The sequence below is a fragment of the Fundulus heteroclitus genome, chromosome 4, assembly GCF_011125445.2.
Source record: "Fundulus heteroclitus isolate FHET01 chromosome 4, MU-UCD_Fhet_4.1, whole genome shotgun sequence".
Classification (NCBI taxonomy): Eukaryota; Metazoa; Chordata; class Actinopteri; order Cyprinodontiformes; family Fundulidae; genus Fundulus; species Fundulus heteroclitus.
The window spans coordinates 31,360,978-31,385,680 of NC_046364.1; the positions used below are offsets into that span (position 1 = coordinate 31,360,978).

Here is a 24,703-nt window from a genome sequence, read left to right on the forward strand (position 1 = left end):
TGAGTGAGATACAACTTGTTTGTGTTCACCTGAACAGGACGATCCCAGGCTTAGGATTCCTGTGTCCGTCAGGAAGACGGGCTCACTCGACCCCAATGATCTCGGCCCGCTGCCAGTAAGCTCTTCAGTTACAGACAGTCAACAGCAACGTGGCTGAGATGCCTACTTGTGTATATATATATTTGGGTCACTGGATATTTGACAGACGTGAGGTTCTGTAACAAGTTTTTGATGTTTTCTTTGTTTCCAGCCTGGTTGGGAGGAAAGGATCCACAGTGATGGCAGGATATTCTACATAGATCACAGTTCGTATGCTTTTACATATTCAAACAAACAAAAAGAAATCTCAAACTGGACTCGCCCAGTTTTTAATATGTTAAACCTGTCAGTGGATGACGTTTAAAAAAAAAAAAAAATTTTCATTTGATAGACACCAAGGCCACGCAGTGGGATGATCCCAGATTGCAGAAGTCGGCTATTACCGGTCCAGTGAGTATAGAAAGAAACAAATTCCCTTCAAATAATAAATAAAAACTGCAGTTCTTAGTCTCTTAATGTTGATGTTTTATAACAGGCTGTGCCTTACTCTCGAGACTACAAACAGAAGTATGACTACTTCAAAAAGAAGCTGGTCAAACCGGTGAGTCTCATCAGACGGCAACAGCAAGAGGGGATTGCAGTGGCGATCCCGATCCTGCACACAACTGAGGTCTGTCTGTTTCTAACACAGTCCGACATCCCCAACCGCTTTGAGATGAAGATGAAGCGAAGCTCGGTGCTGGAGGACTCCTACAGACGCATCCTCGCAGTGAAGAGGCCGGATCTGCTGAAGGCTCGGCTCTGGGTCGAGTTCGACGGGGAAAAAGGTCTGGACTATGGCGGTGTGGCCAGAGAGTGGTTCTTCCTCATGTCCAAGGAGATGTTCAACCCGTACTATGGACTGTTTGAGTATTCTGCCACGTAAGTTTAAAATCTGTACTTCTATCTTCTTCTTTATCTTTACTGCTTACAGTGCAAATATAAACTAGACCTAGGGCTGGACGATAATTTAATAACAATATATATCGATAATAGAAAAAAAAGGGTCAATAAAAAGTTCAATAGAATAAAGTTTTCCTTCCTTTTGCATTCTAGCCTATAATGTATATAATATATATACATTATAGGCTAGAATGCAATATATAATGTAAGTTAATATTACAGTCATTACTTCCTCCCAACCAATCACAAACTCAAACCCAGGCAGTCACGAAGCTCCGCCCCTTCAAAGAGCACAAAGAGTACGCTTTCTTTTTAAAAACTTGAAGTTTTGGTAAAAAGTTGGTTGAGCAAAGGCTTGAGTTTCAATTCAGTGTTTGTCTGTATCTAAAAATAGGTCGCTAAACAACAGCATAAAATGTCCAGGGCTGCACTTAAAATGTATGTTTTGAATTTGTTGATAATTATCGATATCGACCAATATGATTTGTATTTTATCAATGTGCTTTTTTGCTATATCGTCCAGCTCTAACTAGACCATTACTTTATTTTATTTATTTATTTTTTTTTTACATATTTTGCTTTGATTTAATCAGGAATGCCCCATTGGAAATCAGCTTCTGTTATTCCAGTGAGATGAGCCAAGATATGAGAGTAAAACCAAATATTAAAAATACAGCTTTTATAGAAAGGTAACATCAGAGAGAAAATAAAACAAAATAAAAACACAACCAATGAAGTTTTTACAACATAAAAATGAGGTAAACATTAACCAACTATGTCCAACTCAGTCAAGCTAAACAGCTGCAACGCTTCAAAGTGCGTAGTGTCTAAATGTTGAGGATAGTCTGAACGATTTCAAATGTTTGGAGCTTAAGCTGAGCGAGCAACCCTCATACATTTAGCAGTGTGTTTTCAAGTTGACCTAGTATCATAAATACTAGTATAGTATAATTAAAGGCTTTAAATATTAGTAGAGACTTTACCTAATCTGATATGCAGTAACATTTACTGAGTCTTGCAAAAGTATTCGCCCCCCCCCCCCCCCCCCCCCCCCAGACATTTTTCATGTTTTGTTGCCTCACAACCTGGAATTAAAATTATTTGTTTGAGAGATTGTTCATTTACAGAACATGTCTACAACTTTGAAGGTGGATTTTTGTTGTTGTTGTGAAGCAAACAACAAATAGGACAACGTAACAGAAAATCTGCAGAGCCACCTCTTGTGGTAATTGTAGCTGCAGGTGGCTTTGGGTCAGTCTCTATGAACTCTCCACATCTTTTTACTGGGATTTTTGCCAATTCCTCGAGGCTAAAGTGCTCCGGCTCCTTCGTGTTGGATGGCTTCTGCCTGTGAACAGCAATCTTTAGGTCTAACCCCAGATTCTCAGTTGGGTTTGAGGTCTGGACTTTGACTGGGCCATTCCAACACATTTTAAATGTTTCTCCATGAACCAGTGGAGTGTTGCTTTAGCAGGATGTTTCCGGTCATCGTCCCGCTGGAAGGTGACCCTCCGTCCCAGTCTCACATCACAGGCAGACTGACGGGCTTTGCTCAGAAATATCCCTGCATTTAGCACCATCCACCATTCCCTCGACTCTGAGCCGTTTCCCTCTTCCTGCTGCTGAAAAACATTCCCACTGCATGATGCTGCCACCACCGTGTTTCACTGTGGGGATGCTGTTCTTGGGTTGATGGGATGTTGATGGGGTTTGTGCCAGACATGGAGTTTTCCTTGGTGGCCGAAAAATTCAATGTTAGTCTCATTAGACCAGAGCACCTTCCTCCAGACGTTTGGGGGGTTTGCCGATGTGCCCTTTGGCAAACTCAAAAGTTGCCTTTCCTTTTTTCAACACTAAGTAGAGCCTTTTTTCTGGCCACTCTCCCATAAAGCCCAGGTCTATGTAGTGTACAGATTATTGTGGTCCTATGGACAGATCCTCCAGTCTCTGCTATGAAGCTCTGCTACTCCTTCAGGGTTTCCTTTGGTTTCTGTGCCTCTCTGATAGATGCCCTCCTGGCTCGGTCTGTAAGTGTTGGGGGACGGCCATCTTGGCAGGTTTGTTGTGGTACAATGAGCTTTCCATTTAAAGATGATGGATCTAATGATGCTTTGGGGGAACATCAGAGATTTTGATATTTTTCATAACCCCACCCTTACTTGTACTTCTCAACAATTTTGGCTCTGACTTTTTTTGAAAGCTCCTCGGTCTTCATGGTGTGATGCCTCTTGCTTAGTGGAGCTGCAGAAAAGGTGTGTGTATACAGACAGATCATTTGATACTTAGCTTACACACGGACGGACTTCATTTAATTAATTATGTGACTTTTGTAGGTAACTGGCTGCACCAGAAACATTTACAACCCTTATGAAAACTGATTCTTAGCTTTTTAAAAAAGGGGATTTGAACCCTAGTTCTCCAGAGACTCTGGGAGGTCTTTTGAAAGTATCTCTTTGGACGTTGGCTGCATTTCCGTTCAGTGTTAGGTTAAACGTGAGAGAAAAAAACAAAACAGTATGAAGGTGATGAAGTTACTCTAGAAGTCATGTCTTTATGAAACAGGATAAATATTTACAAAAGACGTCACAAAGCATCATGCTGCTGCATCATCCCTGTTATACAAAGAAATGAGGGGACTCAACAGTTTAGCTCAATACTGTAAGAGGGAAACTACAGGGAAGATCCCCTACTTTCATCTAAATATGATTTACTGTGTGCATTCGCACTCGGTTTATACCTGGTTAAAAAAAATGTGTCATTTGCATGTTTTGCTACCTAAAGAAGTAGAAGTAAACGTCTTTTTCTGTCGCTTACTTGTTAGTTTTTCAGGTCAGATGGGTTCAACTTGGCGAAGCTACTCTCTCCAAAAGAGAGTTTTGCTGTTTAAGATTAGAATTAGTTTTTTTTATTTCTTGATTAAGAAGATGTTTTTGCTCTTCTTCGTGCCGGCGTCAGCCGAACCAGCTTGTTCCTTTGGGAGACTTTTGTTGATGAGCTTGATTAAAGTTGGCTCCTAATCAGCTTAAAACTAAAACCTGGTTGTTGGGGGGTTTTTTTTGTTGTTTTTCTAAGAAGAAGGTTCTCTGTAACCAAACCCGGTGCATCACGTTACTTTAGATCAGTATCAGCTCAGAGATTAGGCTTGCTGTTGCATCCAACACTGCCACTGGAAATACAGGACTGGAAATTCCTTTGTTTTAGTTACAAATGTCGGTTTTGTGACCCTATTATCTTTCAGAGACAACTACACGCTGCAGATTAACCCTAACTCCGGTTTGTGTAATGAAGACCACCTGACCTATTTCAAGTTCATCGGTCGTGTGGCTGGCATGGCGGTGTTTCACGGCAAACTTCTGGATGGTAAGTTCCTGAACACTTGATTTAAAAAAAAAATAAATAAATAAATAAATAAAAAGCCTCATCTCTTTGTTTCTCTCTAAAGCTTTCTTCATCCGGCCTTTCTACAAGATGATGCTGCAGAAGCCGATCACTCTACAGGACATGGAGTCAGTTGTGAGTATCGGCAAATTTAACGAGGATATTGAACTGAAGATGAAGATGGAACTTTTTTTTTTACTAACTTTGATCTGCTCTTTTTCTTATTCAGGACAGCGAGTACTTTAACTCCTTAAAGTGGATCTTGGAGAACGACCCAGAAGACTTGGACCTGAGGTTCACCATTGACGAGGAGCTGTTTGGAGAGGTGCGCTCTCCGTCTCCGGCATCCCACCAGATATTTAATTTGACGCACGTGGCTCATAATAAATAATGAATCTCACCCTGCCGCCCTCTTTACAGACTCACCAGCACGACCTAAAACCCGGCGGCTCAGAGATCGTTGTCACGAACGAAAACAAGAAAGAATACATCGAGTAAAGAACAACACACCTGAATTTGATTTATCATCTTCCTAGAGTTTAACTGGGGTTTTGTAACAATGCCATATTTTGTTTTTGTCAGCCTGGTGATGCAGTGGAGATTTGTGAACAGAATACAGAAACAGATGATGGCCTTTAAAGAGGTGATTGTTTGAGTGTTTCTAAGGTGGTTAAAGCTCTCACAAATGAAAGATAAGACTAGAAAAGAAGGTGAAATTGTGTGTTTCAGGGATTCTTTGAGCTGATACCAAAGGATTTGATCAGGATTTTTGATGAAAATGAGCTCGAGGTGAGTTTTTCAGTTGATCAGATGAAAATGTCCTAAATAAGTCTCACAGAAAACGCACATTTTAATCTGCGCTCCGCTTTTTTTTCCCCACAGCTTCTCATGTGCGGCCTTGGAGATGTGGATGTAAATGACTGGAGGCAGAACACCAAATACAAGAACGGTTACTGTCCCGACCACGCGGTCATCCTGTGGTTTTGGAAAGTAAGAGTGATTTTCTTACCCTCAGCTGAGATACATGCAGGTCCCCCTCAGTTCATCTGTGACGAAGAGGAGTTTGGATTTAGTTGTTCCGCTGAAATATCTGTGTTTGTTGTTTTGCCCTGCGTAGACGGTTCTCCTGATGGATGCAGAAAAGAGAATCCGGCTCCTCCAGTTTGTGACGGGAACCTCCAGAGTCCCAATGAATGGGTTTGCTGAACTCTATGGTAAGACAAAATACTGTCATTTTCTAATTTTTCACTTAAGAATAAACATTTTCTAATTACATTCAAGATGCTCCAAATAAATTATAATTTTTTGCTTAATTTTTACTTTATAATCCTGTGCAGATTTTTACCTTTGCTGAAGGGTGGTTTGGTCTTTGTTGTTGTTGTTTTTCTAAACTGATTTCAGTAAAAAAAATAATGTCTTTTTGTTGTTTTTGGCTTTACTTTCTAGGGTCTAATGGACCACAGCTGTTTACCATTGAGCAATGGGGCACAAGTGATAAACTTCCCAGAGCCCACACATGGTAAGCACTTAATTTGCACTTTATTTCTCTAAAAGCCATCTTGTTTAAATTAAAGTCCACCCCAGGTTAAAAACAATTGTAGACGTAGATATTTGCTCATAAATATGCCAGCCCTACAACTATTCTGAAATCAGATGAATCTTAGCATCCAAATGTAAACAGCCTCTACATGTTTTACAGAGAAAATATTTGGAGTGAGTCTGTCAGTGCAGGGGGGTCTTAGAGTTGAAATGGTGCTTTTTCAGAACCTTTTTATGCTTTTTTTTTTTTTTTTTTAAAGATGATTTGAAAATTTTCGGATGAGAGAGTTCCTTTCAGGCTTTTCTGTTGACTGCCGCTATTTTTGTTTCATGTGGATAAGCTCAACAGTTGTAGTTTTCCCACAATAGACCACACAGTTCTTATGTCTAATCTTTAAGGTGCATGAACAAAGCAAATGTTTCACATTGAGCCCCCAGTTCAGCGAGTTGTCTGTCCGCCTGTCTTTGGTCAGTAAATCAATCAGTGCTCAGTATAAATGTATCTTCCATTTTGAATGAAAAAAGCTTAGTCTCCGCTGCCCTCCTTTACTCTACGTCACGACCAGATTCAGTCCCTGATTGGTTAACGCGATGCGAATTGACAGAAAAATACGGATTGTTGAACTCAAGTGAAATTTTGCTTTGCTCTATTCGCCCAATTCGTGGCGTTCCCATCACTCAGAACGCGTCGTTCGCATCGCCGACAGTGAAATTGCGTCTTTGCATAGGGATAACGTGTAAATCACTCGCCTCATTTGCATTGTTCGCATTCGGTGTGAACACACCTTTAATGTTTGAGCCATTTTTCTGTTGATTTCATTTTTATTTTTGTAGCTTACCAATGTCTTGTTTTATAGTTATCAGAAGCCAATACCTCACCTACCATAGACAAGAGTTTTATTTAATGTGAGTTAGTCAAACAGCTCCTTGACCCTTAGGAAAGAGACACTTTTTTTAGGAGCTGAAGGCGGGTTCATAGATACCAACAACCAATCAAAGTGCTTTGAGCTTCTTGCTTAAAACTGTCCAATTAGATTTGCTTTTAATTTGCCTCATTTGAGAATAAAAAAACTGGGATAAAGCAATGAGCTTTATAATAGTTAATAAAAGGTCAGGTTGGCACTGAAAGACTACAAGCTTTTATTAAAGGGGGCATATCATGCTTTTTAATGGATCCTTTTCACATTGAAGTCATTCAATTGTTGTCTATATAAAGTGGAACTGCAATAATTTGGTCTGAATTCCTGACTATTGTCGCCCCACAACTCCTCTTTTTACCCCTGTTCTGAGGTGTGTCTGAGAGCAACTCGTTTTGGTGCTGTCTCTTTAAATCTACAGGAGGCACTTCACAGTTTCTTTTCAAATGGATGTCTGCCATACTTTTTCCTTCCACTCAACTTTCCATTAATATGCTTTCACACAGCGCTCTGTCAGCTTCTTTAGCAACGACACTTTGTTGCTGGTAGAAAATGTAATTAGCTGTTTTCTTGCAAACTTCAGAGTCACTAGTCTTTCCCTTGATTGTGTAGGCCATATAATACTGTAGATAAATCAATGTTTGTGTTTAAAAAATCCTCTTTTTAATTTATCTGAATTCATATTCTAATTATGCGAGAATCTGAACTTTGGGGTTTTGTTAGCTGTACGACACACACACCAAAATACACCCATCAAAACACTGAGGTTGGCTTTTTGAATTCAATTTCTCAAATAAATGACATCTTTCATGATATTCTAACATGTTTAGATGCAACTGTGGTAGGACTTCTGCTCAAATCTAAATTGGACCCTGATTAATTTTTGCCTTCCATCTCCTAAAGCTTCAACCGCCTGGACCTTCCGCCTTACAAGTCCTTCGAGGAGTTAAGGGAGAAGCTCACCATCGCCATTGAGAATGCGCAGGGCTTCGACGGGGTAGATTAATGTGCGTGTTTGGACGTAGGGAGCTGACATTGCTGCAGTCGGAGTGTATCCAATGAGGATTTCAACCTGCCAGCTGTGTGACAGATGAAGGAAAATCACACGGCCATCACTCTGGTCCACTGTTGGAGCACACAGGAGAAACAAAGTGACAGATACCTTTAAATCTGCATCAGTTTACAAATCAGGTTCTTTATTGGGAGTCGCTCACAGGTGTATTTACTGTTGTTTGTTCTGCTTAAATGCTCTGATGTGGTTAAAAAAAAGGTTGATTTTTTTTTTTTTTTTTTTTTTTTTTGTGAGCTGATATGCATAAATACTGTGAATGTGATGTTAGATGCTAGCTATAAATTCATGCCTCCTTTATTGGAGATATCTGAGACACTGGTTTGGAAAAATCAAACCGCATCCCGCCTTAGGAAAGGGCACAGAGTCCAAAATCAATGTGAAATTGCCGAAATGCAGCAAATATGTACATCTTCACTCTTAGCTGAGGGAAATCTATACCTAGAGAGATGTCCTCATTATTTTTCTCAGCAGTTTTCCAATGCAAAAGCGAGCCGCTTATTTCCTACTAAAGACATGTGAAAAAGCCAAGCTTTAGCACGAGTGGGAAAAATACTGTTTATTTTAGATATTTCTCACAGCAGAATAGAAACACGCTGTCAGTCACTACCAGGTGTAGGGATAAATACCACTTCTAGCAATCACATGGTTCGGCCCACAACAGACTCTGTCATCAGAGTCAGCGTCTGAACAGACCTCAATGGTGGATGAAAATATGATTTTCCATTTCATTTTTTTTACCGCTTAAGTTAAAAAATAAACAAACATGAAGTAGAATAAAACTTTGGCACAATAGTTTATTCCTAAATGTTAAAATATCTCTGTAGGGGATAACTTTGGCTTGAAATGTTTTGATTTGGTTTTTTTTATCTCTTTTATTACAGGACATTAGTTAATTTTCTGTGTTTAGCATTTTTCATTCCAGTATCTCAGATACATGGATGCAGGGAGCCATTTATAGCAGACACTGTTACATACACATTTGAGCGACGTCAGTTCATAAACGTGTCGTTTTAAAGATAAAGTATTACGGTAGTGATGTACCAATACCTGGACCAGTAAAAAGCTTCGGTAATTAGTCTGTATCTATCTATCTGTGTAGTCCGCAGAGAAGAGAAGAAGTGACTGCATGCAGTGTTGGATGGTGCGGAAATATCAAGCAGGCTTGTATATATTGATTTAAGCAAAGTGTCTCTTACCTTTTTGAGCTTCAAATCTTGCATAATATGTATTGTAAATGCAAATGTAACTGTGCCTTCCACATGTAGTTTTTGTATGCTGTAAACGTTATCGTCTCAACTCTGATTGCATCGAAAGAATCCATGTAAATTCACCTTTAATCTCTGGGTGGTAGCTTTGCATAAACCTTTGCAAGCTGGCCTTACTTTTACTGCCTTTTTTGTCTTGTGATATCTTGGTTTTATCTCAAACTCATTAGGGGTGGTCTGATTGCAGCTCTGCTCTGTTTTTGAGAGCGCATCTTCAACATTTTGTTGGTTTGTGTACAGATTGTTGTTCTCAAAGTGAGAACTGATTTGTAATACCTTTGTATGAAATGGCTGTACTTGAGCTATAGTTTTAACATTTTCTGACAGGTGAAACATGTTTACACTAGCTGCCATGTTTACAAGTCTGTGAGAGGGGAGGGGGGGGGGGGGGGTAATGTGGCCTGGTTCTTGTCTTTGACATTTTCTTACTCCTGCTTTTATAAAGTTAAGCACTTTGTTGACGAGTCTTACTTCTAAACTGAATCTTTGCCAAACTGTTGCCTGCAGACTTTTATCACTCATGATGTTTTGCTTCACGTGCACATGTTTAAATGTTTACATGTGAACTTTGCTTAAAACGAGCACTTTCTCTTCTTTCACATTCACTTTTAAAGAGAAATGCCAAGGCCTTCGTTTGTGACATGTTATGGAGACTATAATTATCTTGTCACAGCTGAAAGGAAGTTATCTGTGTATATAATCATCAACCACTAGAGACAATACTCTCCGTCATATCAGATTCTTCTATCATACACTGTACATGCGGTTTAAAGGGCAGAACTAGTTGTTTATCATTCAATTTAACTACCTATAGCGCAGCACATCTTTAGACTGAATATAAATGTTTGCAAAATAAACACGTAAAAACCCGGATGCAATGTCTTTTAAGTTCTTTGCTTATTTCTTCTGGAGTTAATGGTGTTATTCGTACCAGAACGCAATCATTAATGTTCTTTACGAAGTATAGCGACATGTACGGAGCAGACTAAAGTTTACATACACTCACTATTGGCATAAATGTATCCATTTTTGTCTTTCAGGTCGGAATGATTATACAAAAAACAGCTTAAAAAAAAAAAACTACGACCAGGAGCACGTTTAGGTTTTTGTGTGTGTGTGTGTGTTTTGCTAATGTGCATGCTAAAAACAATGCTGTGAGCTCTTCCCTATTATATATTGCTTCTGTTTGTGCTTTGTTTTTACACTGAAATGTAATTTCAAACCAGACAAAGTTAACCAGGCTAAATAAAAATAGCTTTTAGCAAATTATTTCATTTATAAACGGGAAAAGAAGAGCTATTTAAACAAACCTGGCCTCACGTGAAAAGGTTACCGCCCTGCAGCCAATAATGAATTAACTGTGATTAAAAACCTTTTTTGGAAAGCTTTGTTCAGTTTCACCAGCTGCCCCTAAGTCTCATTGCTGACACTCCCGTACAGTCAAATTATTTAAATAGAATCTGTCTCACAGCACAGTGAGACAGATTCTATGTAATAAACAAAATCACTGACATGTGTCAGTGTGGGAGGGGCGTTACAAAGCCATTTTTAAGCATTTGGCTCTCCAGTGAATCGTAATGAAGGGGGGAAAAAAAAGAAAACATGCAAGGAACAGTGGTGATTTTCCCAGGAGTGGCCATTTCACCTAAATTACTCCAAGACCACAGAATCACACCAAAATCACTCAAAGTCTCCGTGGTCATTTTTCTTTTAGCAAAAGACGACTTGGCAAAACAAAAAAAGGAAGAAAAAAAAAAAGAGGGCTCTAAGATGAAAAGCACTGCAGAGCAAGAAGAGTACCCACATGTTGATGATCTTTTGGGGAGATACTCTGTGGACTGGTGAGTACTGGCGTACAATCAACAGCTTTTTCCCCTGAGGGGAAGCTTGCATATAGTCCTTAGCAGCTAATGGACACATTTTTCAAGTCAAAAAGATAGCAGTCTACAACTGTGCAAGATTATGATGCAGAATTGTACAATTTGCATGGATGTCTGACCAGACAGTCCCTGAGAGATTGAAGTGTGCGAATCCATATTTGCAAGTGAAGGAGATTAGTTTGTGTCTTCGTGCTCAAGCTGCTTTAGGTTATGCAGGAGGGATTTTTGTAGTGAAAGTCTAGGCTTTGAGCATAAATTATGAATTTTCAGTGGGGCTGAGGCCACTTAAGAAGCTTAATGTTGGTCTGCTTTATCCATTGTAAAACCAGTTTTGCTCAACAGACTGTCTGGACTCGTCCAGCCATTCCTCTTGGTCTTGTGACCAACAAGCTCCTCGTTTGAATCATCTAACCATGCAACGTTTCTCTGGAAGCCGTTTGGCTTGTCCAGCTCCAGATCCCAGGTGAGCTCAAAGTTCTTGATCAGGAATCAAGACTCTTTCTTGTCATTATGTCAGGATAATGAAATTTTGGTGGGAACGCCGGCTCAGAATTCACACGACACACAGACACAAAACCAGGCATAATGTTTAAATAGTTGAATGCACCGACGACACCTCCTGAGAAGCTAAAAACGTGCAAGTAGTTCTTAGCAACTGATGAGATTTAAATGTTCAAATGTTTGTGTCAAAAAGACTGATCGCAGTCACTTTACGGACAACGTAAATTACATGACGGGATTGGACAAACATTCCCGGACAAGTTAAACGTGTGCTAATAGTTGTCAGCACAACGTGTCCAATTCACTGGGCACCTAACGAAAAGCTTTACATATCTTTTCTGCCATGACACATTCACACATTAAGTCTTTGTAAAAGTGTTAACTGCATACGTTTTGATGAGCGAATCTACTAAACTAAACTAAATACCAGAACTGGTTTTGCATTTGGCCAGCCCAAAGCCTTAGCCTCAAGCCCAGTGTAGATTAGTGGACCGTGCTTGATACGTGTCAGTGACGCAAAACCAGCAGATCTAAGCAACGGCTGCAAATTCTGAGTAGCAGGGTGATCAGATGTCCAGCCAGAAGTCTGCCGGTGCAACTTAAGGGACATTTAACCAAAGGTTAGTACGGGCGTATCGTATTTTTGGCCACGACAGGATTGGAGATTATTTACGCATAATTTGAACCCGTGCACCCAGTTCTTGTTTTTGAAATTCATTGAAGTTGTTTCTTGGATAATCCAGCAATCCTGAAAAAAAAAAAAATCCCAACTTTAGTGTGACGTCCAAGTCTCCTTTAGTCTGTTTATCTTTATCTGGCACCAGAGAAGCGCCACAAAGAAAAGCAGAAAGATAAAAAGCAGATGCTGTGTGTTTGAATGGTGTGGCAGGAAAGGCAATAAAAATGTACCACACAATGAGAGGATGCATCAAAACGGAGAGGTTGTGATATTGTCGTGTTTTTAATTTTCTAGACACAAATAACATAACTGCCTGTTATTTTCCCTTATTTTCAGGAAGACCTGGTGTAACTGTAAAGTCAAGCTTTCTCGCTACCATTATCACTTCGTTTATGGAGCCCCTGTTTATGATTCTGATGATTTTTGTTTTTGGAAAATTTCTTTAACATTCATTTGAGTTTTTTTTTTTTTTTAATTTTTTTTTTTTACTGGAAACATATGCAGAAATGTTGTTGCTCATTCTCCAAAGAATCATTTATTAACTATAAAAGATCTAATCACCACTTTTTGAGACAGCAGTCTGATGATGATGATGTAGCATCAGTAAACTATTTCCATGCGGAGCTGGTCCAGCAGAGGGAGATGAAACACGTGTTTTCTTCTTGAGGCTCACATAACTTCCACCCATTCACCCTTTTTTTTTTTTTTTTTTTATCCCTGCCTCATGCCTACAGGGTCATGGGGAGGCTGGCTCCTCTGCTCAGTGGGTTGCAGCCAGATCCATCACAGGGCGCATACATGCCCTCAATATATATGTTACGGTTTTCAGGATGACTTCGATTGACCACTTTTTAAAAAATATGGCTTCAAATTAAATCTTGCACCCACTAAAAATATAAAAATGTAGTTCCCTGACTGTCCAACATGACTACTGTGACCCTTAACAGCATTAGGCTGGTATAATAAAAAAAATGCATGTGCTCTTTCACAAGTAGCGCTTAAGGAGAGGATTCGCCGATATTTCTGTCGCTAAAACTTTGTGAGAGATTCAGCCATAGAGCCACGGTCCTATTGTCTCTTTCAATCTCCTCCATTGTGGCACTAAAAGTCCCTTCCCTCCACGGGGGTCAGTGCAAAGGTCAAACACAATTCAGGCCAGTCTTTTCGGACACTTTCTGGGGGTCAGTGGGGGTGGGGGTGCGTGTTGGCAGGACAGCACCCTCACCCAACGGCAGATGGTCCTGGGAAAGCCGGTTCCCTCTAGCCCACGTCCTCACAGAACACGCATAACCGGATAATGACTGAAACGGTATCGATCCGGCCGCAGCAGAGCTTGACCTGAGCTTACAGGCGCCCTGAGCTTCACTCCACCCACTGACTGCGGCGTATTGGCAGGAGCCCATACTGAAGTCTTGATTAATTGAACACTCGGGGGAATTCCTCACTGACCACGCATCAGGTCCGGCTCGGGCTCACACTTTTCCACGTTATGTAAGAGATGGGATGAGAGGAATCCCCCCCCACACACACACACACAGACACACACTACAGTCAGTCCTTAGCTCCCATAAACTCAAGGTAAGAAAAAAATTAGGACACACTATTAAGTTTTAAGTGTTTTAGTAAGACAAGTTCAGATGCTTATTTTCTCTGGAAAGGAAAGAAATTAAAAAGGCAGATCGATAGATAGATAGATAGATAGATAGATAGATAGATAGATAGATAGATAGATAGATAGATAGATAGATAGATAGATAGGTACGGTTATATATATATATAGATAGATAGATAGATAGATAGATAGATAGATAGATAGATAGGTACGGTTATATATAGATAGATAGATAGATAGATAGATAGATAGATAGATAGATAGATAGGTACGGTTATATATATATAGATAGATAGATAGATAGATAGATAGATAGATAGATAGATAGATAGATAGGTACGGTTATATATATAGATAGTTTAGATAGGGCTAGATAGATAGATAGATGATAGATTAGATATATAGCTAGCATAGTCAGATACGTAGCTCTCGCTCGCTGCTCTGATAGCTCGCTCGCTCGGTCCGGTTTCCTCTCTACGATGCTAGCTCGCTCGATTCGACTGGTCCGGTTCTCTCTGCACCGCTCGCTGCTCGCGTCCTCGCTGCTCGCTGCTAGCTCGCTCGATTCCCGCTCGCTCGATCGTTCTGCGAACTTGCTCGATACGATGGCTCGCTATTTTTTTGTTTTTCTGGTTATTAAATACTTTTTAAGGGATTTTATCAACACTTTTCTCACTTTTGGTCATCCCAGCTGAAGGATGGTCTTGCTGCTGAATGAAGGCTAACACATGGAGGCAAGGGGCCAGACCATCAGGGTCCGGTGGTGGGGGTTTTCGAATTCTGTCCTCTCAATAAGTGACGGACGCCGGATCAATACTGTTACTGACACAGCAGCTGTCCCGCTCCTATCAATGCCTCCTAGTAATTGCAGGTCACACTTTCAGGGGACAAACTCATTTTCATTTGCATTTTTTTCTTCTCACGGCCTGCAGAGACCATTTGGTGTGCAGTTTGACTCTGATCCTGATGGATCCCCTCTCATCAATAGAACTGTATCGATAAAGGGGGGGAAAGTGAAAGACTCCTGATGGGGAAGGGGAGAGACAGAAAGAGAAAGAGATGGTTTTACTGAAGTACTGCACAGGTTTTTTTTTTCCTGTTTATCAGATTTCAGGGCCCAGTCAGGAGTTTGTTGTTTCACACTACAAATACAACTTTGAGGGTATCTGTTCAACACATTGGACAGATTCTATTGTAAATAAGACTACAGGGAAATGGCCAGCTCGTTATAATTTAGCTTGTCGCGACCAATGATAGAAAGACGAACCTTCATGTTGGTTTTAAGCAAGCACCGAATGCCAGATAATCATGGCCTAGTAATAATCCCAAAAAAGTTATGAGAAGTTATACATCCATCCATCCATCCATTGAGAGACCAATTAAAAAACATGTTTTTGGACTGCGGAAGGAGTATCCAGAAAGAACCCCCCACATGCACAGGAAGAGAACATGCAAACTCCTTGCAGAAAGACAAAGTTACTCTTCTGTCATCCAGTTTTCTGCTTTTACACAAAAGCAGGACCTCTGTAAGAATAATATGATGCGCGCGTCGCTCGTAGATGGGCTTTCTACCAACTAGTTATAATTACTTAAATCCGAGTGGATCATATCATTACACATCAGTGGACTATGTGGGTCTGAATCTGAGAATCTGATTCAGGCTGTCATTGTTTTTGGGGCGAGCTGTAGTGTGTGCGTGCTGCCAGCAGGGGGCGCTGGACCACACGCTGCACGCTGACCGCCGTGGGGGTTGATTAATTGCCTCCGTCCATCCCAGAGGAGGGAAACTGACCCTCTGCATCTCTGTCCACTAGTCCGGCTCGTCAGTAGAAGAGCGGCTCATGTGGGGGAAACAGCCATGAGAGAGTAGCTAGCATGTATGGACAATTATTGTAAATGGCTCCTCTCAAAGGGAAACTGTATCAGCGTTTGCTGCTCTTTGCCATTTTCCTTCCAATCTCAGGTAAGACGCATCTTAAGTTACGTTTAGTTTGCGGGTTAAAAGCAAGCAAAGCCGGGACACACTGTCCCTGCTGTCGCTTTTTTTTTTTTTACCCCCTGCTTATCTGTAATAATTTTAAACGTTAAAGCTAACGTTTTCACCGACCATTAGCTTAAAACTCTACTTTTTTTTAACACTGCGTTGCAGAAACTGGCGTTATTTGCTATTTTAAGTGGTTTCAGGGCTACATTTTAAGGTTGCTACACGTTCATATCGAAAACAACTCAAATATATGAAATATTTTTGCGCTTTCGTTGAATAAAGTGTGAAATTATGCTAATTCATCTGTCAGTTAACTTGGAAAGGCTCGTTTTTTAGCTGCGACTGTGACGCGTTTTTCAAGTAGCACATTAGTTGGTTTAATGTTGACAAACGCAGTTTTATACACGAGTTTTAACTCAACTAAAGCAAAACTACTTTACCCTGCTTTTTTATTTTCATTTTCTCGCTGCTTAAAGTGTAACGCTGTTCAAAGCCTCTGCCTTCTAGTTATAAACCAGACAACAAGATTATAGATACAACATCACGATGGTTGCACGATGAAATAAAAGCTACATTCAAAACTCCTTTTTTTTTTTGGTATAAATAACCCAGAACACCCTGTTGGAATAGTAAAGATTTACATTCAGTGTGCAAATCCAGAGTTTTTAGGGTGTACAGACTTTTTTTCACCTCCCACATTTGGTTTATTTTGGTTTATTGTCATTGATGTGGTGGAATCTGTGGTTTTTTTTTTTTTGTACTATTGTTGTTAGATTGCATTTTTGGTGAAAAAGAAAGCAGATTATTTACGCAATAAAGACTAGAAATAATAGAGGACGTTCTTTCTTACCTTCTTTTTATCCTTAGCCTATATCAAAGTAACAGAGACAGTCAGGACTGGAGCTCCATTTCAAAAGGATGGGCTCTGTTCTTTTGTTTATTGTTAAAGAGAAAGGTGTCGTGTTGTAAATTAGTCCCCCCTGTGATAATAATAGAGTAGAGTAGAATTTACTGTTGTCGTTTCACGCCATGAAAAAGCTGCTCTGGTTTGGCTCTTGGTTATTAAGGATAAACTGTTGTCAATGATGCAATTCCTGTGCAATTGCAATAATGTATAAGCTGATACTGTGATGACATTTGCAATCCAGTATATTATGGAGCTCTATTTTTAGAGCAGCATTTGTTTTTTGTTTTTTTTAATCCTATTAAAATGTATCCTTATGCTTGTTAAAAAAGACATAATGTAAAAAGTTGCTGATCCAGATTCATTAAGCTGGACTTTAGAGTGGATTTTATGTTTTTCACCCTTTGATTATACATTATACAGAGAAAGACTATGCTAGTTTTTAAAAGATTTTTATTTTATTTTAAACAGAATATTAATATAAAGCTATGATAGTTCTTATGATAGTAAGGTGTTTTAATTGAAAACTGTTGTTTGGTATGCTTATTGATAAAAATGTAACAGTCAAACCCACCTTAATGTATTAAAACACCTCAAACTAGACATTTTAGTATGCGTTATCTAGTTTGTGTCATTAAGAAAAGTGTTTTAAGGGCTTCCCCTCCTCAGCAGAAACAGCTGGGACGACCTACCCCTTAGAACTGTAGGGTTAAGGGCTCAGCAAGAGATGCAAGCTTTTAAATAGGGCTGGACACTAATTCAGTAACAATCCATATCGATAGATAGACGTATGATAGAACAAAAAGGGTCAGTAAAAATATCAATAAAATAAGAGTTTTTCTTTCTTTTGCATTCTAGCCATGTAGGCTCATATTACAGTCGTTACATCCTCCCAACCAATCACAACACAGACCCAGGAGCTCTGTCACCAAGCTCCGCCCCCTTCAGCGAGTTCAGAGAGCATGCCTTCTTTTTTATTTTCTTAAAAAACTTGCGGTTTTGGTAAAAAGTTGGTTGAATAAATGATTAAGTTTGAATTGAGTGTTTGTGTGTTCTGTATCTAAAAATCGGTCGCTAAGAAACAACTTAAAATGTCCAGGGCTGCACTTAAAATACATTTGCTGCTAATTATCGATCAAAATGATTTCTATTTTATCGACATGCTTTTTTTTTTTCTACATCATCCAGGCCTAGTTTAAAATAACAACAATTTTTTTGTTGTGTAAAACAACCACAAAAGGCATTTAAACAGAGTAAAGTATTCTTGCTTATTCTCAGTCAATGTTTGCATGTAAACTGAATGGACCAGCAGGACCGCTGGTTTCACCGGGGCACAATTGCTCCGGTGCCACAGCTGTAACGGGCAGCAGGCGTCCCGTTGGCAGCCCTCCAACCTTTTTAAATGTGAAATACAAACGTAGGATGGCTCGTATTTGTATCCACTTTCCCTGATAAAACCCACTTAAAGTTTACTGCGCCAAAGCTCATTAACGGGCGTAATTACTGTCACTATAAACCAGGACACTGTTTAAATCTTTTTTCCTGTGTTCGTTGCCTAGTGGCTTGCTCCACAGTCCCGTTCTGCTAACAAGAACCGTCCCCTTTCTCTTCCTTCCCGCAGGTGTTTTAAGCTTTAGCGAGTTATTCTTCGTCAAGGAGCCCCACGATGTGACGGTCATGCGCAAAGAAGCGGTTATTTTGGACTGCCAGGCGCGCGGAGAGGCGCCGATCGACGTCCGATGGCTCAGGAACGGAGCAAGACTGGTGGAAAACGAACGGGTGTACCTGCTCTCCAACAGCTCCCTTTTTATTTCCGAGGTGGAGAGCAGAAGAGGAGACAAATCAGACGAAGGGTGTTATCAGTGCCTTGCTCAGAACAAGTATGGAACAATCCTGAGCCAGAAAGCCCATCTTACAATCGCAAGTGAGTATTAGATGCAGGAGTCAGGATATTGGTGGGTATTGGAAGGGTTTCAGTACCGCTGGCAATATTTACTTTAAGAAACCATGCAAACACAACTTTGCTTTAAAAGAAAGGCCTTAAAAGAAAAAAAAAAATCATAAATTTAGTCATAACCATTCATTTTCAGCCTTAAAAGTCTTTAAATATGCTGAGATTTTCAATATCAGGGCTTAAATTATACTTACCAAATACAAAAAAAATAAATGTTCATTCATTGCATCTTCCAGTGTTCTTTTTATTTTTTTTCAGATTTAAGGTCACCGACAGCTGAGCCTCTGCCTCTGTCTGTATAAACATGTGAGTCCCTGCCAGTTTATTTAGTGGTGGGCACTTTTTTAAGCGTTTGTACGCACGCGCGTGTTGTTTCCAACAACATATCGCCTACTTGGGGCGTGGCAGGGAAATTACAGCCGTTTTATAAGCGTTTCTTCATTTTTTCATCTTAATATTGCAATTTAATGCGATTCTTTTTTTTTCAGTTTCATTTATAATGTCTTTTGAAACATACACAAACAACTAATCAACCTGTTTCATCGCTGTGCAGATCAGGTGCTAAAAGAGCCGCTGCGTCTCAACTCGGAGCAGAAACGATTGCGTTCTGCCTACGGTATATTTCAACCAAAACTGCGATTTGATTTTGACTTTTCTCTGCATTAACCACAAGCAACAAAAATGGCCTGTTGATAAAGATGTTTGTAAACAAGGACTATTTAAAACAAGAACCTTTAATGTTTTTATTAATCAGAATATTATTCAAGAGAACAGCTTTTAATTGATTTGGACATCAATCCTTGTTGAACATAAACTGCAACCAACAAGCAACTCTATGTATTAAACTGACTGAGCAGAACTTAATGCTATGGTGAGATTCCTGAAAGTTTCTGGTTAAACAGTATGCTAATATAAACTCTAAAACAAGTAATAAAATTAGATTATCTCACTGCTGCAACTGTCTTCCCTTCCATTTGGAGGCAAACCCACTTTAAACATGTTACTGACACCTAAATAACACGTCTGATTCACTGATTGTTACATAGCCAAAAATTGCAGACCTCTGCCATTTGGAAATTGCGTTTTTTTAATTGCAATTATATTGCAAATGCGATTAATTGTGCAGCCCTAGTTTCTTCTTATGTTGTGCACAGAGATTGCTATAAAAACGTGGTCGTGTAGATGCGTTAACAGAAAATTCATTGCATCTTCCAGTGTTCTTTTTTTTTTTTTTTCAGAAATACACTGGCAATATTAATTATTCTCTGATTCATGCAGAACTTACATGAAATATGTATGTTCTGAGACCTTTATTTATTTGTGTATTTGCGGCTCATTAGTACATTCAGGATAGCTTTAGCCGCAGCACGGAGGAAGAACCAAGTATTCAAAGTTGGTGTGCAAAAAGTGTTGGCTGGATGTGGAAGAGGCCCATTGGTGTGTTAATGAAGGGGAGGGAGATTTGAAAGGTTAGGAGCTGTCCAGGAAACCGGCCCTGCTACGCTAAAGAGCAGATGACCCCTATTCACTGGCCCCGGCTTTCATCTTATTGCACCCCGATCGCTTGAGGAATCGTTTCTTTTGGAATGCCTCCACCCCCCCCTCGGTGCTGCGTGAGTTAGTGTCGTATTTTAAGGGGGGGAGGAAGGCCGGCTTTTTATGTTCCTCTGGGACCTGATGTCATTTCTACCTACCACCAGGGCTGCATCTAAGCTGGAGTCACGTTTAAATGCCCATTCTTAAGCTTTGACCCATTTCCATTTACAGTTCTGTCATCCCTCTCAAGCTGCTTGTGACAGCAATGCTTGTTTTGATGTAATTGTTAAAGGTTTTTAAACTTTTTCTATGATCTTGTAGACTTGTGTCAGTTCGAACCGATTCAAATGGTTAAAAACAACCAGCTCAATCAATCAATGTGCATAAATGGGTTATGAGACTAGCCTTCGTTTCCAATTATATGATAAAAAGCGTTGTATGTCAGCTACTCTGAACCAGTATTAGCTCCAGCCCTCACTGGGGAAACTGTGAAAGAGTTCCTATGGTTTAATTGATTTATTAATCAATCAATACTTTACTGGCTCTACAGCTTGAAATAAAAGCTGCCTCCAAGCTTTTCTGGTTTGTTTTCAAATCGGCACCTAGACCTGCTTCAAGGTCTATCTGGAAGCTCATAAAATTTTCACATACCTGAGAAATGCTCAGTTGAAGGACACAGTGGCTGTGGGGGTTGAATTTGCACAGACACACACACACACACACAATGGTGAATTGTTGTTTCTCGGCATACTGGGGGCTTTACCCTGAGTGTCTAAATGACCAAACTTTATTGCAGGCCTTCCCAGGTCAGGAGGAATTGGAGGCTTTGCACACAATTGTTTTCTGCCTCACCACTCCCACGAAAGACTGAAAGGCTTTTCACTCTGGTCGTTTTTTTTTTTGTCCCCATTGCCTCCCATATTCACAAAAGAAAGAGGATTCTTCAGGGGCCGCTATTTACTCTTAAATAGGTAGATAGATAGGCTGGCCCTGGTCGCTGTAAGAGCCTGTGCACACGACAACCGTGTTGTTGTTGTTTTTGTTGAACCTGAAACTTTTTGTTGCGTTTCTGCTGTTTGTGCACAGCAGAAACGTTTTCCCCCGACAACGGCCCCTACACATGTGCAGCATGACTGCAATGACAAGAAACTAACACGCACTGCACATCGGATGCAGTGGTTTAAAAACCACGGTGGAAACTTTATGATTTAAGGTCACCGATAGCTGAGCCTCGGCCTCTGTCTGTTTATACATGTGAGTCTCTGCCAGTTTATTTAGTGGTGGGCACTTTTTTAAGCGTTTGTACGCATGCACGTGTTGTTTCCAAGAACATATTGCCTACTAGGGGCGTGGCAGGGAAATTACAGCCGTTTTATAAGCGTTTCTTAATGTTTTCATCTTAATATTGTGATTTAATGCGATTCTTTTTTTTCAGTTTCATTTATCATGTCTTTTGAAACATACACAAACAACTAATCAACCTGTTTCATCGCTGTGCAGATCAGGTGCTAAAAGAGCCGCTGCGTCTCAACTCGGAGCAGAAACGATTGCGTACTGCCTACGGTATATTTCAACCTAAACTGCGATTTGATTTTGACTTTTCTCTGCATTGAACACAAGCAACACAAATGGCCTGTAGATAAAGATGTTTGTAAACAAGGACTATTTAAAACAAGAACCTTTACTGTTTTTATTAATCAGAATATTATTCAAGAGAACAGTTTTTAATTGATTTGGACATCAATCCTTGTTGAACATAAACTGCAACTAACAAGCAACTCTATGTATATTAAACTGATTGAGCAGAACTTAATGCTATGGTGAGATTCCTGAAAGCTTCTGGTGAAACAGTATGATTATATCAACTCTATAACAAGTAATAAAATTAGAAATATCTCACTGCTGCAACTGTCTTCCCTTCCATGTGAAGGTAAACCCACTTTAAATATAATACTGACACCTAAATAACATGTCTGATTCACTAATTGTTACATAGCCAAAAATTGCAGACCTCTGCCATTTAGAAATTGCGTTTTTTTAAATTGCGATTATATTGCTAACGCAATTAATTGTGCAGCCCTAGTTTCTTCTGACGTTGTGTACAGAGATTGCTATAAAAACGTGGTCATGTAGATGCGTTAACAGAAATAAAAAAAACAAAACAATTTTTAATGGATCTTCATCGTGTTAACAAGGCCTGATGGCATTCATCATAAAGGCTGATTATTAAGTTTTGATTAAAAACTTAGGTTGGTTTTGCTGTAAAGATGAATCTCTTGTAATTTGCTCAAAGAATATTCAACCAATAGTTTTTTGATAATGCAACCACTGCAGCCAACAACTTCATGTTTAGATGGTAGGAGGTCTTTCAGGGTTCAGGCCTGTTTCTCTTGTAGACGTAGCTATTGGCGCAACTAACTCCTTGAGACCTGAAAACTGACTCAGAGCTTATCTGCTTAGCGTTTTACTTTTCTCTCCAACAGGAAGCACTCCTGGATCAATGTGTGCTTCTGTGCCTCTGTGTCTCTGCTCTGTCTTCTCTAACCCCCAGTCGGTCGAGGCAGATGACCGTTCACACTGAGCCTGATTCTGCTGGAGGTTTTTCTCTCCACTGTCGCTACATGCATGCTCGGTATGAGGGGGCATCCCTACTTTCAGGAGGAGCGAATGCTGCAAGTCTGCTGGGTTTTCCTTAGATACACTGCAAAATCAGAACTAAAAGTAAGTGAAATTTTCTTGAAATCATTGTAATTTTCCTTGATTAGAGCAGGTAAATAAGACTATTTGCCAATGGAATAAAACTTTTGCACTTAAAATAGGAACAATTCATCTCCATCGTCTTATTTCAAGTGCAGGATGTCTAATTATGTTATTTTAGAGATGAATTGTTCCTATTTTAAGTGCAAAAATCTCATTCTATTGGCAAATGATCTTATCTACCTGCTCAAATCAAGTAAAAATACACTCATTTCAAGAAATTTTTACTTATTTTTAGTTCCCTTTTTGCAGTGTAGGAAACTTTTGAAACCAATCTGTCCATATGATTGGATAGAATTGACTTGAGATGCCATGTGTTGTGGCGCTATATAGATAAACTGAGCTGGATTGAGTTAATATCGTGTAGTAAGATTCTCATCCACATGCTTTTTTTTTTTGTTTTTTGTTTTTTTTGCCCAGAGGTGTTTTCACATGTTATCACCTCAGCTTGAAAATGGATGTCAGGACATGACATGTGGGGAGGCTCAGGGCCGGCGCTCCTGACATGGTTTATGTGTTGGGTGTAGGAGTTATGCTCGCAGGGAGCGTCTTAACCCTACACACACACACATGTTGCGGCCGCTGGCTGTCATCTGATGGGGACGGTGTTGATGGAGGGTAACCTTAAACATTGGGTCGTAAAGCACAAAGCCGGGATGGGATTTAGCCTTGATGAGAAGGAATGCGACACCTGAGCTTCACTATGTGACGTTTGTCAACAGACCTCAGATTGATGGGGATTCTCATGGAGAGGATGCCTCCCTTAACTAGGCTCCACATCCTCATTGGACACTCGCAGCATGTGACCAAAAGTACACAAAAAGCAAGAAGACAAAATTTTTTTTTTTTCTCGACCATTCTAGTCTGAAAATTACCATTTACATGCCAAAAATGATAGATATGTGACAGTATGATGTTCTTCGCCGTTCAGCCAGTTATAGTAATGCATTTCACTCCACCCTTCTTAATTATTTGATGTTTTGTTTTGCATTCATGAACAGCATAAATGTGGGAAATGAACTAGTGTGGCACCGCTGGTAGAGCACAAAGTATGATCATAACTAGAAATGCACTGATCGGGCTTTTTTTTTTTTTTTTTTTGTCCAATAATGACTTCTGATTTTAACATCTGACTTGACATGTCTGATTTGAACCAATCTTTTTTTATTCTAAGGACTATAACACATAAAATATAAAAAAAAAGCAGGTACTGCATGTTCTCTGACTAAAGTAGAGCCCAACTGACTCTAATATGGCTAACCTCTGCTTGATATCTGTTCAAAGTACATGCAGTTGGTCGCTGTGTTTACCGAGCCAAAAATGGTGTCTACTCTTCTTTGTTTTGATGCATTTACTGAATATGTGACCTGACGGGGAAAACTGGCCCACTGATTGGTGTAACCCTAATCATGACGTGTCATTTGAACTCTTTTATAAGGTCACCATGTGGGTAGGGTGTGTGCGATTGAGCAGACGTGCTAAATCAACTGGCTGTAATCTGCTTTACATAGTGTAGCTTTCTCAGATCAGGAAAGTGAGGCTAATTCTTTTTTGCTTACAGAGACTGATTTCAGAACTTAGCTCTTAAAGCACCCGAGCATCATCTTTGCATCCTTTATCCACCAAATGTTTTTTTACTTCTCAGGCCAAAGATTGGTAATTTCCTGTAGTTAATATTTTTAATGCTCGCTCCGGCCGCAAAGGAGCCGCTTGCAGTTTCTTTTTATCTCGCCGGTGCATCCCA

At 39.9% G+C, this 24,703-nt stretch overlaps 2 protein-coding genes across 4 annotated transcripts in view; both read left to right on the top strand.

The window, feature by feature from the left end:
* nedd4a (NEDD4 E3 ubiquitin protein ligase a) overlaps nt 1–10,025 on the top strand; it is a 41,302-nt gene extending 31,277 nt beyond the window's left edge. For all 3 annotated transcript variants that reach the window (XM_036136385.1, XM_036136386.1, XM_036136384.1), the window contains 15 exons: nt 38–115; nt 251–305; nt 431–489; nt 575–640; nt 731–960; nt 4,220–4,341; nt 4,424–4,494; nt 4,589–4,684; nt 4,780–4,853; nt 4,942–5,002; nt 5,089–5,148; nt 5,242–5,349; nt 5,477–5,573; nt 5,806–5,878; nt 7,719–10,025. In XM_036136385.1, the coding sequence (XP_035992278.1) occupies nt 38–115; nt 251–305; nt 431–489; nt 575–640; nt 731–960; nt 4,220–4,341; nt 4,424–4,494; nt 4,589–4,684; nt 4,780–4,853; nt 4,942–5,002; nt 5,089–5,148; nt 5,242–5,349; nt 5,477–5,573; nt 5,806–5,878; nt 7,719–7,821 (1,353 nt within the window). In that variant the 3' untranslated portion in view covers nt 7,822–10,025. The remainder of the gene's footprint in view (nt 1–37; nt 116–250; nt 306–430; nt 490–574; nt 641–730; nt 961–4,219; nt 4,342–4,423; nt 4,495–4,588; nt 4,685–4,779; nt 4,854–4,941; nt 5,003–5,088; nt 5,149–5,241; nt 5,350–5,476; nt 5,574–5,805; nt 5,879–7,718) is intronic.
* A 5,558-nt stretch (nt 10,026–15,583) lies between these two features.
* prtga (protogenin homolog a (Gallus gallus)) overlaps nt 15,584–24,703 on the top strand; it is a 48,604-nt gene continuing 39,484 nt past the window's right edge. Inside the window, exons 1-2 of the mRNA XM_012855079.3 lie at nt 15,584–15,787; nt 18,334–18,636. Of these exons, the coding sequence (XP_012710533.2) occupies nt 15,721–15,787; nt 18,334–18,636 (370 nt within the window). The 5' untranslated portion in view covers nt 15,584–15,720. The remainder of the gene's footprint in view (nt 15,788–18,333; nt 18,637–24,703) is intronic.